General features: G+C 65.0%; 6 protein-coding genes across 6 annotated transcripts; 2 read left to right on the forward strand and 4 right to left on the reverse strand.

Annotated features, from left to right (window-relative positions):
* Positions 1–411: 411 nt before the first annotated feature.
* EMIHUDRAFT_446686 (hypothetical protein) lies at positions 412–1810 on the reverse strand. The gene is made up of 2 exons (XM_005756387.1): positions 1623–1810; positions 412–1386 (listed from the first exon to the last, which is right to left on the reverse strand). Exon 2 carries the CDS (start codon positions 1286–1288, stop codon positions 461–463), a length of 828 nt encoding a protein of 275 aa, XP_005756444.1. The 5' UTR covers positions 1289–1386; positions 1623–1810; the 3' UTR covers positions 412–460.
* Positions 1811–2017: 207 nt separating this feature from the next.
* On the reverse strand, positions 2018–2182 carry EMIHUDRAFT_77540 (hypothetical protein; the record flags this gene model as incomplete). The annotated part of the gene is made up of 1 exon (XM_005756388.1): positions 2018–2182. A coding segment is annotated over one exon (165 nt), but the record flags the coding sequence as incomplete, so codon positions are not given.
* Positions 2183–2827: 645 nt separating this feature from the next.
* On the reverse strand, positions 2828–4100 carry EMIHUDRAFT_460277 (hypothetical protein; the record flags this gene model as incomplete). Its single annotated transcript, XM_005756389.1, has 5 exons — positions 2828–3125; positions 3200–3230; positions 3321–3601; positions 3712–3924; positions 4025–4100. The coding sequence occupies 5 exons, from the start codon at positions 4098–4100 to the stop codon at positions 3085–3087; spliced, it is 642 nt and encodes a 213-aa protein (XP_005756446.1). The 3' UTR covers positions 2828–3084.
* Positions 4101–6927: 2827 nt separating this feature from the next.
* Positions 6928–7228, reverse strand: EMIHUDRAFT_372633 (hypothetical protein; the record flags this gene model as incomplete). The annotated part of the gene is made up of 1 exon (XM_005756390.1): positions 6928–7228. A coding segment is annotated over one exon (301 nt), but the record flags the coding sequence as incomplete, so codon positions are not given.
* Positions 7229–8877: 1649 nt separating this feature from the next.
* EMIHUDRAFT_250711 (hypothetical protein) lies at positions 8878–9572 on the forward strand (the record flags this gene model as incomplete). The annotated part of the gene is made up of 2 exons (XM_005756391.1): positions 8878–8965; positions 9217–9572. The coding sequence occupies 2 exons, from the start codon at positions 8878–8880 to the stop codon at positions 9570–9572; spliced, it is 444 nt and encodes a 147-aa protein (XP_005756448.1).
* A 584-nt stretch (positions 9573–10156) lies between these two features.
* Positions 10157–10946, forward strand: EMIHUDRAFT_372634 (hypothetical protein; the record flags this gene model as incomplete). The annotated part of the gene is made up of 2 exons (XM_005756392.1): positions 10157–10684; positions 10898–10946. Coding segments are annotated over exons 1-2 (512 nt in total), but the record flags the coding sequence as incomplete, so codon positions are not given.
* Positions 10947–10982: the final 36 nt, after the last annotated feature.

Here is a 10982-nt window from a genome sequence, read left to right on the forward strand (position 1 = left end):
CGCTTCTCACGATCGCGATCGACCTCCTCTGTGGAGGAGGGGGGGAGTGTTGCGCCCGGCACAGTAGTTCCAGTAGCCAGTAGCAGCCCAAGCAGCGCTTGCGCGCGATCATGAGACCCATGAGCATGACTGTATCTATAAAAGGGTTACGCGGGTTGCCCGGCGCGCCCGCTTCGGATTCTCAGCTACATGGAAATTTCATGTTCGCGGCGTGCATTCATTCTCGCAATAACTTAAGGAATAACGGATATGCCAGGGTCGCTGCAGCCTGCACGCTGCCACGGACGCTGCCGACGCTGGACGGCGCGAGGACGGACAACAATGCCGTCTCGTACGGCTCTACGTACTACGATACACCCCCCCGCCGCCCCGGGCGCCGCACACATCCGATGTGTGGACTACTATTACACAACGATCTCTCTCCCCCGGCGCCTTTTAGTCCCCAAACACACACTCTCTTTCAGCAGAAGCCTGGCCCCAGCGGCGTCACGCGCACGCCTCTCTCGATCATGCGGCAGCGGTGCTTGAGCAGGCGCGGCGCGGCCGCCGAAGCGTTGTTGCGCCAGACCGGGCTCCACAGCCGCTCGGCGACCGCGCTCGCTCGAGGGAAGGCGCGCGGCTCGAGGTTGGTGCGGTCGATGTGCTCGCCCCACAGCGGCGCCTCGCCGCCGAGCACCTTGGCAGCCTTGGCCGAGCCACGCAGGTCGAAGCAGTGGCACTTGCCGTCCCGCCACGGGCCCGAGGGGCACGAGCACGCGCAGGCCGCCTCGTGGCCGGCGGCGTCGTACACGCACGTCTTGTTGGTCAGCGGCTCGCGCGCGTATGCCTCCTCCCACGCGTTGAGGCTGGCTGTGCCGTCCAGGTACCAGCCGAGCGTGACAAGTGCCTCGAAGCCGCTGTGGCCGGTCGGCCACGTGGCGTCGGGCCGGCCGAGGTAGCCCTGCCCGGTGATGGCGCTCAGGTTGGCCCAGTTCCACGCCGGCTGGAGCCACTGCTCAACCACCAAGTCTGACGGCAGACGCGCGCTGGGCGGCGTGGGGTTGGCGGCCGTCGGGCCGTAGTGGTCCATCGCCTCCTGCCACGCCACCGCCGTCTTGCCCGACTTTGCGACGAGCGCCGTGAGCCTTCCGATGTACTTCGCGGTGAGCTCCTTGAAGCCGGCGTCGTCGCGCGCGATCCCGCGGCGCTGCATGTACGAGACGACCGTCGCGCTGCTGTTCCAGCACGCAAAGTCCACCTCACGTGTCCAGCAGAACGACTCGGCCGGCGGCACAATGTGTGGCCTCATGTCGGCTCCATGAGCAGTGCGTGTGTGCGCAGTGCGTGTGTGTCTGTGTGTGTGTGTGTGTGCGTGCGCGTGCGTGCGTGCGTGCGTGTGCGTGCGTGCGCGTGCGTGCGTTCCGTCCTCGGTGCTGCGAGGTGTGTTGAGACTGAAGCCCACCTCGTCGGCGCCGATGTGCATGTACTCGTCCGGGAAGAGGGAGGCAACCTCGGCGAAGAGCGCCTCGAGCAGCGCGAACGCCGCGTCCGACGTGGGGTCGAGCGTCTGACCACGCATCCCACAGGACGTGTCATGGACATGCCCCCGCCGCGGTCCAAGGGGAAGCGAACGGTGACGGTGCCTGGCAGCGGGGCAGCGTGGCGTTGGGGTAGCCGACCGACCAGGAGGTTGCGTGGCCCGGCGAATCCAGCTCGGGCACGACGCGGATCCCGCGGTCCGCCGCGAAGCCGACGATCGTGCGCACGTCGTCCGCGGTGTAAACCAGCGCTGGCGAGTATGCGCCGCGTGCCAACGCGGGCGTCGCCTGCATTCAGAGCTGTCCTTTCCCCTTGATTCACACCGCTTCTCCTTGAGGCGCGACCGTCGCCGCGGGAAGGACTGCGTGTCGGAGATGTGCTAGCAACTAACTCCTCGGGCCTTGGTGAGCAGCGGGAAGGACTGCGTGTCGGAGATGTGCTAGCAACTAACTCCTCGGGCCTTGGTGAGCAGCGGGAAGGACTGCGTGTCGGAGATGTGCTAGCAACTAACTCCTCGGGCCTTGGTGAGCAGCGGGAAGGACTGCGAGTCGGAGATGTGCCAGTGGAGGACGTTGAGCTTGTTGAACGACATCGCGTCGAGCATCGCCGTGATGGCCTCGACCGGCAGGTAGTGCCGCGCCGAGTCGAGCATCAGCCCGCGCCACCGGAAGCGAGGCGCGTCGCTGATGGCGAGCCGCGACGCGTTGATGACCGCCGAGCATTTGCCGCGCAAGCCGCTCCCTCGTGACACGAGCTGTGAGAACGTCTCCAGGCCGTGCAGTGCACCGTACACAGTGTGCGCGCGCAGCGTCGCCGCGGGCGGCGCCCCCTCGATCGACAGCGCGTAAGACTCATCGGTGCGGCGCGAGAGCGTGAGGTCGTCGGAGGTCACGTAAATGGCAAGCGCAGTAAGCGTCGGGCTCGCGGCATACGCGGCCACGGACTGGTGGAGATGCGGTCGCGCTGCTGGAGTGAAGATTTTGGCCTCCGTCCGATGGATAGCTCGTCGCAGTCGCTCAACCGCGGGCGGCGAGAGCGTCGACTTCACGCTCACCTTGAACGCAGCCTCCGAGAGGCACAAGAACGCGCCGGATGCGCTGGCGTTGGCCGGCGCGGGCCAGAGCCCGGAGAGCGCGTCACCAGGCTGCGGTCCGAAGGGGACGTCAAAGGCCTGTACCGCCGAGCATAGCACTGCGAAAACGACCATCGCGCACTTTCGCTTCTCAATTTCTTTCTTTTAATCAAAATTGAAAATTCACACCCGACGGCCGACGCTGGAGGACGCCAACAATTGCAACCCGATTGCGCCGAGGCGCCCGCCTGCGCTTCGAATCACAGCTAGACGCGCACACACAACCAACACATGTCACCGATCCGCCGCGACACCGCAACATTATTCGCCTCTGAGCGGCACCTCCGCACAACGCCACAAAAGCCTGCATGCGATTTCCGCCCCGACAGCCTCTCCGCCCTAGTCTCCGCCCCGACAGAAGTCAATAAATCAGCACCGCCGCCCCGTCTTAAGCGCCGCGGCGAGGAGGGCACGCGACGCGCCACTGCCCCGCCTCACACCACGGCGAGCAGCGCCATCATCGCCAGCGTCGAGCCTACTCGGCGAACGGGTGCGGCGGGTGAGGCGGGAGCACGCGGCGGCGCGGCCTCCTCCTCCGCTGCGGCGCACCGAGCAGCGCCCGGCCCTCGTTGAGAGGGACCTGCCGCGAGGGGGGGCGAGGTTGAGAGATTGGTAGGATGTCTGCTGCGAGGGGCATGTCTGTTGCGAGGGGCATGTCTGCGGCCCGCGCCTCTGCGACGGCGTCCGCAAACCCGTCGATGGCGCGCCTCACGGTGCCGTCGATGCCCGCCGACACCCCGGCAGCCGCAGCGGTGCGGCATGCCCACTTCGGGGAGGTGACGGGAGCCTTGGCGGCGGCGGCGGCGGCGGCGGCGGTGGCGGCTGCGGCGGCGGCAGCGGCGACGGCTGCGGCGGTGGCGTCTGCGTCAGCGGCGGCGGCGGCGGCGGCCGCGGTCTGGGCGGCGACGTCGCTGTCTTGCGAGACTCTGCACTCATCTGGCGAGGAGGAGCCTGCGGGCGGCGTCGGGGAGGAGAGGAGGGGAGGAGCGGTGGGGAGGAGAAGTGGGGCGGGGAGGGGGGAGGCGCGTGGGGAGATCGGGGAGGAATGGTCCCACCCACACCTCCGCCGGAGCCGCCCGAGGGCGAGCCCGAGCCGTCGGCCAGCGTCCTGCGGATCGGGTCGACGCAGGCCGCATCCAGCGCGACAGCGATCGCCGATCCGTGGAACTCGGCGCCGTCAAAGAGCAGCGCCGACCGGGCGCTCGCGCCGCTCTCAAACGTGATTAGTGCGGTCGTGCCGTCTAGCAGGACCTTCTCGACGTGGCCGTGGAAGGCTGCGGCGGGCGCGGGAGGGCACGGTGGCTGCGGACTGTGGAGGGCAGCGGCTGCCAGCTTAGAATTACACGAGTGTCGTGTCGTGTTCTGGTCCCGCACCAAAGTAGGTGGAGAGGTCCTCCCGCGAGGCGTCCGCCGGCAGGTTCTCGACGAGGACTGTGCAGCTATCTGCCATCGCACAGGCAAAGGCGCGCCGAGAGTGTGTGTGTGTGTGTGTTCGCTCACGCCGCGCCGAGAGCTATGAGAGTCTTACAACCAGACCGTCTTGAGTAACCGGGCATAAGCCGCCAGTGGCATTTCTTTCCACCCAAGAAGCCCGTCCCGGGGCGACCGAATATTCATTCTAGCCGCAATGCCTATTAAAAATAATCGGGCAACTCCGCCTCTACGTCAGGGTCCAGCGGCTCATCGCAACGCGCGCTGTCGACATCGCTGGCTGCATCGTCATCGGAGCTCTCGTAGTCAAGGTCTTGCTCTCTCACAGTGAGCCCTAAGCTCACCATGAAGTCCGCGAGCCGGCCCGTTTGTGCCGTTTGCCCCTCGAGCGGGAGCACCCACAAGTGGGGGAGTGTGGGGTCACTGTACTTGATCGAGGTGTAGTGAAGTGCAGGGAAGCGTCGGAGTAGCTGCGTAAGGCAGTTGCCCTGCTCTAGCCTGGCCTCGCTTTCAACGATCGCGATGGATGGCGGCAGCGGCCCGTCCGGGCCCTCGAAATCTTCGCTGCTACCGAGCACGATGGCCCGATCGCTGACCGCGCGGCGCGTGGACAGGGCGCCGATGGAGCAAGCGACGATGGCGCCGCGGGCTGATGGTGTGCGCAGTGCAGCTCGCCGTCGCGCAGCGGCTGCGCGTGCACGTTCTCGGAGGAGCTCGTCACGGTGCAGCGCGCGCCGGACTGCGTCAGCCCCACGCAGCGCACGCGGTGGTGGTGGCAGTAGGGGCTGCCGCGACGGAGCGGGGCGGCATCGGCATAGCAGCAACCGCTCCACACTCGGCATCGGCCCTTGCCGTGCTTGCGCTGCCCTGCGCACTGCACCCCGGTGAACTTGTCGGGGTGATGGTGGCCGCAGTACCGCTCGCCGCGGCGCAGCGGTGCCGCGACTGCGTACGGGCTATTGCGATGCACCCGGCATCGCTCTGTCCCGCCGCTCTGGCGCGTCATCCCCTCGCATTGCCCCTCCGTTGACCACACGCGCGGCACCACCGCGTCGGTCAGCGCAGGCTGGCCCGGCGGCGGCGGCGGCGGCAGCAGCGCTGGCGGCGCGGCGCCATCTGCGTCCAAGCCACACTCGGGCAGCGGTGCGCTGACGGCCGCGAACGCCGCGGACACCCACGGCTGCGACGGCTGCAGCAGCGCCGAGAGGCTACCACTCTCGCGCCGGCGGCGCTGCTTCGAGGCAACACTCTGTGCGCCGGCTGCCGCGACTGCCACAGCGTCTGCATACCGAGCATGCGCTGCCGCCGCAGCTGAGGCCGCGCGTGCCTCTCCGATCGCATCAGCCGTGGTGGCCCGCTCGGCCGCCGCCGCCCATCCAGCTTTCGCAGCCCGGGCTGTCAATGTCCGCGCGAAAGCTGTAGCTGCAAGAGCGTCTGCCTCGGGCATGCGCCGCATCCGGTTCGCGTCAACCTGCGCTCCCAAAGCCTTGCTGCGCCAAAATGTATATGCTTGCACGTGCGTGGAATCGTCAGGAAGCGCCCCCCACGGATTGAAGCCCGCCGCCTTTGCACGTGTGAGGTTTAGCTCCATGAACTGCAGCGTGCTCCGTACCTGCTGCCCCGCTCTCGCTGCATCCCGAGCGTCGCGACGGTGCTGCTGAGCGAGCGACTTCTCGCGCTGCAGCTCCCGGCGATCGCGACGTCGCTGCTCCGTGTTGGGGTCGGCTGGGCGGCCGCGGGGCCGCTTTGCTGCGGGTTGCGCAGCGGGCGAAGCTAGGGCGGCGTCCGACACGACCGTTTGACGCTGCAGTTGTCTCTCCGCCTGCCGCTTGAGTGCCACACCTTGCAGCCGCGCCTTCTCCTTCGCGCGCCGGCGCTCCTTCATGAAGATCTCGTACGTGTCGTTTGGCGGCTCGTCGCCAAACTGCACCGGCCTCGTCTCCGTCCAGAGCAAGTACTCGCGGTAGCGCTGTGCTGCGGCCGGAGAAGGGTTCTCGCGCCGCGCTTGCTGTCTACAAGCCGAGACCTTGCGCAACCGCTCACGCTCGCGCTCTCGCCGCGTACTCGATGCAGGGACGTCGTCTGGAGCGTTCGCGTGGCGACTGGCGGCCGCGCAGCCCTGCGTGCCAAAAGTGCGTGACTCCATTTCCTTCTAGAGGCGTCTGGATGCAGTCTTGGGTGGTGAGCTATGAGAGGGAAAAAACGACAATGCGACGAAACAACCCGTCATGGCCCTGCGACCGCGCATCCCATTTTAAACCGCATGGTCAGCGCGCGCGCGTAAAATCGCGATTCGCGTGCCTTGTAATTCGCTCTGATGACTTCATCGAGAGGCCTCGCGTGTGAGTGAGGTGTGTGAACTGCGTTGATGTCGGCGTCTCGACGTGTGTGTGTGATGTGATGGGTTCCGCTGCCGGCGTCTCGCGACTCGCGACTCGCGTATACCCCCCGCACGTGTGTCCTTTGTTTTGGTTGGACACTCATACAAAACCTAACAGCTCTAGAACAGCGGCTCCGGTCGCCTGTTGTTACCAGCTACCACTACTAGGTGCGGCGGTTTAATTAAAGTGGTGGACAAATGCGAGTGTACACATGCCCTAGTCCGAGAACGCCCGCCCAGCCGCCCAGGACGCCCACATGCATCCGCGCTTTTGAATGCCCCTGTCCGTCCGCCTCTCCCTCTCGGCCCGCGCCCTGCCCCATTTTCTCCGTCCGTGCCCCGTCATTCGCGCTGGAGGCCTCCATCACCCACTCCGACCTTCGCTGCCTGGCCGCGATCCCTGATGGGGGTCACGCTGGGGATTCATCGCATTCCCCAGCACCAGGCCGCGCCCTTCTTTTCCCACCTTCAATTGCAACGCACTTCTTAGGCTCAATGTCATCCAGCTCGATGATGAAGATGCTTGCTGCTGCATTGAGCACGAAGTCCAAGTGGGTCTCTGCTGTGCTCAACAGTAGCGGGATCGATAAAACAAGGAAGGTTGTGGTAAGGACGTTCACCAGAGACCAGAGAAAGATGCGCACACTGAGGCCCATGCGATTCACAGAGACGATCTTATTCGCGCCACGCTTGTCAGCAATACTCAGGGTTCCTCCCCGGTTACAGGTAGCGCGCGCAAAGAGCCAGAATTTGAACATGGTGTTGTCATAGACAAGGAAGCCACCTTTCTGCACGATGAGCATGATCTGTATCACAGCGCCTGTAAAGTAGAAGAGCAAAGTTTGGCTGCTGGTGAAGTCCGGCTTGGAAGTGTAGACGGCATATGCATAATAACCCATCAGCAAGCACTGGCCAGCTCCCATCGCAACCACATTCAGCATTGGCTCGGATAAATCTTGGTACCTGTCAGCCGCCTCGCCTTCTTGCGGCGGCGGCGGCGGCGGCGGCTCTGCCTGCTCCTTGGGCTGCTCTACGGGATCCTTATGATGCGGTCGAACTCTACTGAGCCGCTTCCCTACGGGATCCTTCTCCACCCACGACTGCTGCCATTTGTTTCGCTGTAACTGCTGCCATTCGATTAGCAGTGTGGCCAGTGGCGCGGCCGCAAGTACTCCACTGTAGCCTATAAAGATGTCGAGCGTCTTGCTCTGGTTGAGCATCATGAAACCGGCAAAGAAGATTGAGTTGATCGCAAAGAAGAAGGGAGAGATGACGCTCCGCATGTCTTTCCACACGTCATACAGGTACTGGAGATTCAGGTACATGTCTTTCCACACGTCATACAGGTACAGCACGGAGAAAGCCTCCGGTGAAGCAGCTTGTCTGCTCTGCTCTTGCATCAGTCGACTCAGTGGAACCCTACGTTGAGCCACAGATGCAGCATAAAGAAACAATCCGCCGTGCAAAGCGCAAGCGATATAAATCACGATCCACGCAGACGTGTACGTCTCTGTGTCGTTCACCGCCAGCGACACATTGCCATTGACGGCCATGAACGGATCAAGGACAACAACACAACAAGCCGCGTCCGACAATCCAGCGGCAGCCCAACGGAACGATGACGAGAGCTGTTGTGGTGTGCGTTGGGCCAGTCTTTTGGCGGAGATCTGCAGGTGTCAGGTGGCGTTTATTTTGAGCTTAGCCTTCGGTGTTATGAAACAACGCAAGGCGGACATGGCATATCGCTCTCGGGCCCACAGACATCCCGCACACTCGCCGCACACCCGCCGCCCCCGCGCGCGCCCCACCCCGGCCGGGAGAAAGGGGAGTGACAGTTTGGGATGGCAACAGCCCGAGTATGTTGAGTCCTGGCTCAACAACGCAGATAACAAGAGGGGGTGGTCCGGCTCCCAAGTCCGGCTCACGCGCCTCGAGCTGACCCTCTACCGCACTGGTCACTTCCGCCCCCTCGCTCCCAACCCATCCACCCCGCCCCGGGCCGCGCCGCGCGATCTCGGGCGATCTCGCGCTATCTCGGGCGATCTCGGGGCCGCGCCGCGCTATCTCGGGCGATCTCGGAGCGTCGCTCGCGCGGCGTCACACCTGCTCAAAAAGGAAGGAGGTTGGAGGCAGGAGGTCACGCCCCATCCAGAGCGCCGTCGTCGCCGGGTTTTTGGCCCCCGGGTCGTCGCCCGACGGTTGCTGCGCGGGGCAGCAGACCATCGGACGGCGCGACGACGCCCCGTCCGGCACGCTCCCCCCTCCACCCGGCTATTGCCGCACGAGCGCCCTCAGCGGCGGAATTTTTCCCTCGCGCTTCCTTGGGCCCCCGGCAACGCCGACGGACTTCCCGTCCCCCCACCTGCGCCGCAATCACCGCCGTGATTGTCGGCGCCGCGCCCCTTGGCGCCTGTGCATGTCCCGCGTGCCCGCCCGCCAAGGCTGGTGCCAAGGCCAACTCAACTGCCAAGGCTGGTGCCAGGGCCAAATCAACTGCCTGGCTGGTGCCAAGGCTCAAAGGCTCTCCTCTCTCTCTCTCCTCCCTCTCTCCCTCCCTCCCTCCCTCCCTCTCACCCCCCCCCCCTCTTCTCTCCTCTCCCCCTCCTCCTCTCTCATCTCTCCTCCTCTCTCCTCTGCTCTCCTCTCCTCTTCTCATCCTCTCCCCTCTCCTCCTCTCCTCTCCCCCCCCCCTCTCCCCCAGCAGCTTCCTCGAGGCCGAACAGGTAGATCCTCCCTGATCGCTAAGCTACCACAGGGGACGGCCAGGTAGTAGACGTCGTCCGCCGCCGCCTCCGCCGCCCGCGTGCCTCCGCCCCGCTCAGCAAAAAATCAGCATTATATCAGGAGGTGCCAAAGCCGCAGCATCTCCATGAGGTGAGCGTCGTGCGTTTTGCCGCCGCGTGCCGCCGCTGCGCCGACTGGCTCCCGGTTCGAATCGTCCTTCGCGGAGCGAACGCGGCGACACGAGCGCACGTCGCGCGCGTGTGCGCCTGCGACAAGACGAGACGAGAAGAGAAGGAGAAGCAGACGGTTGATGTTTTTGCTGCCGCGGCCGCGCCGCGAGCCCGCGTCTGCTTTGGCGCCGACGACGCGACGCGCCCCGCTGCGTGAGATGGCGCCGCCGCGGAGTCGGCGCCGCGATCAACCGCGCGCCAGCGGCGAGCGGCGCAGCGCGGCCACATGCGGCGCGACGTGCCCGCCGAAGCTTTTTTTGTTTATTTTTGCTTGGGAGGAACTCATGATGAAATTCTGGAAAAACCTGACCGGCCCCTGCGGTGCCCCTACCTACCTACCTACCTGCCACGGCGCAAGCGAAGGCGGACCACACCGTTGGCACGTGTGTCCGCACCTCCGCCGCCCTGCCCTCCGGCACCTCCGGCGGGCGGCCGAGCGCCGCCAGGATCTCGTCGCAGCGGAGCACGACGGCGCGGGGAGCGAAGGTCGGCGCGGCGGCGGCGTGCAGCGCCTCCACCTCGAGCGAGACGCCCTCCGCCCGCAGCCTCTCTACCAGGGAGAGGTACAACCGTTTTTTTAGTATAACGGCTCTTACGAACATTCCCGTAGGAGGACTCTGTTGACAGGGTTTGCGATGAGAAGCGACCCGATGGGTTTGTCGGAAAGAAAGAAACAAAACAGAGAAACAAGGGAGGCATGGTTTTTCTTTTGTTTTTTGCTCGAAGTTCCGCGGGAGCACACAGCGTGTCTGCGGCCAAAGGATTCCACCTCGAGAACCTCGAGCCAGGACCTCGAAAGAACAATCATGTCTAACGATGTTGTGCAGGCGATAGAGTCACTCCCCATCGGTCGATTCCACCATCTACACCTCGCGAGGCAGATCTGCGCGTGGGCCTGCTTTGCGCTGTGCCAGGAGTGCGCAGCTTACATCTTTGATGCTCTGGAGCAACAGTGGTTGCTGAGCGCCGATGATCTGGGCTACTTTGCGTCGGCCTTCCCTGCGGGCTGCGTGGTCGGCTCGCTCGCCTCCGCGGCCTTGCTCGACCGCTTCGGCCGACGGCCAGCGCTGGTCGCTGGGACAGCTGCCGCTGCGTTCTGCGGTGCCCTCGCAGCCGCCTCGCCACGCTTTGAGGCGCTGCTGCTGCTGCGTGGCGCACAGGCGGCGTCGTGGGCGTACGCACAGGCGGCGGCCACCGCGTGGTACGCCGAATTCCTCCCGACGGCCGGTCGTGGGCCGCTAATTGCTGCTGTCTCAATCGGGTGGCCTGGTGAGAGCATCGGTCACGCCACCAGCCTCTCGTCCTCAATCTCTCTCTCTCTCTCTCTCTCTCTCTCTCTCTCTCTCTCTCTCTCTCTCTCTCTCTCTCTCTCTCTCTCTCTCTCTCTCTCTCTCTCTCTCTCTCTCTCTCTCTCTCGCTCCCTCCCTCTCTCTCCCACTCTCTCTCCCTCTCCCTCCCCACCTCCTCCCCTGCCCCCTCCAGTCGGCCGAGGGGTCGCCATCAGCCTCGCCGCGGCGCTGAGCTGGCGCGCAGCCGCTCTCTCCGACCTCCACGAGCGTGTCACGAT

Source organism: Emiliania huxleyi, assembly GCF_000372725.1.
Source record: "Emiliania huxleyi CCMP1516 unplaced genomic scaffold EMIHUscaffold_970, whole genome shotgun sequence".
NCBI classification, from domain to species: Eukaryota; Haptophyta; order Isochrysidales; family Noelaerhabdaceae; genus Emiliania; species Emiliania huxleyi.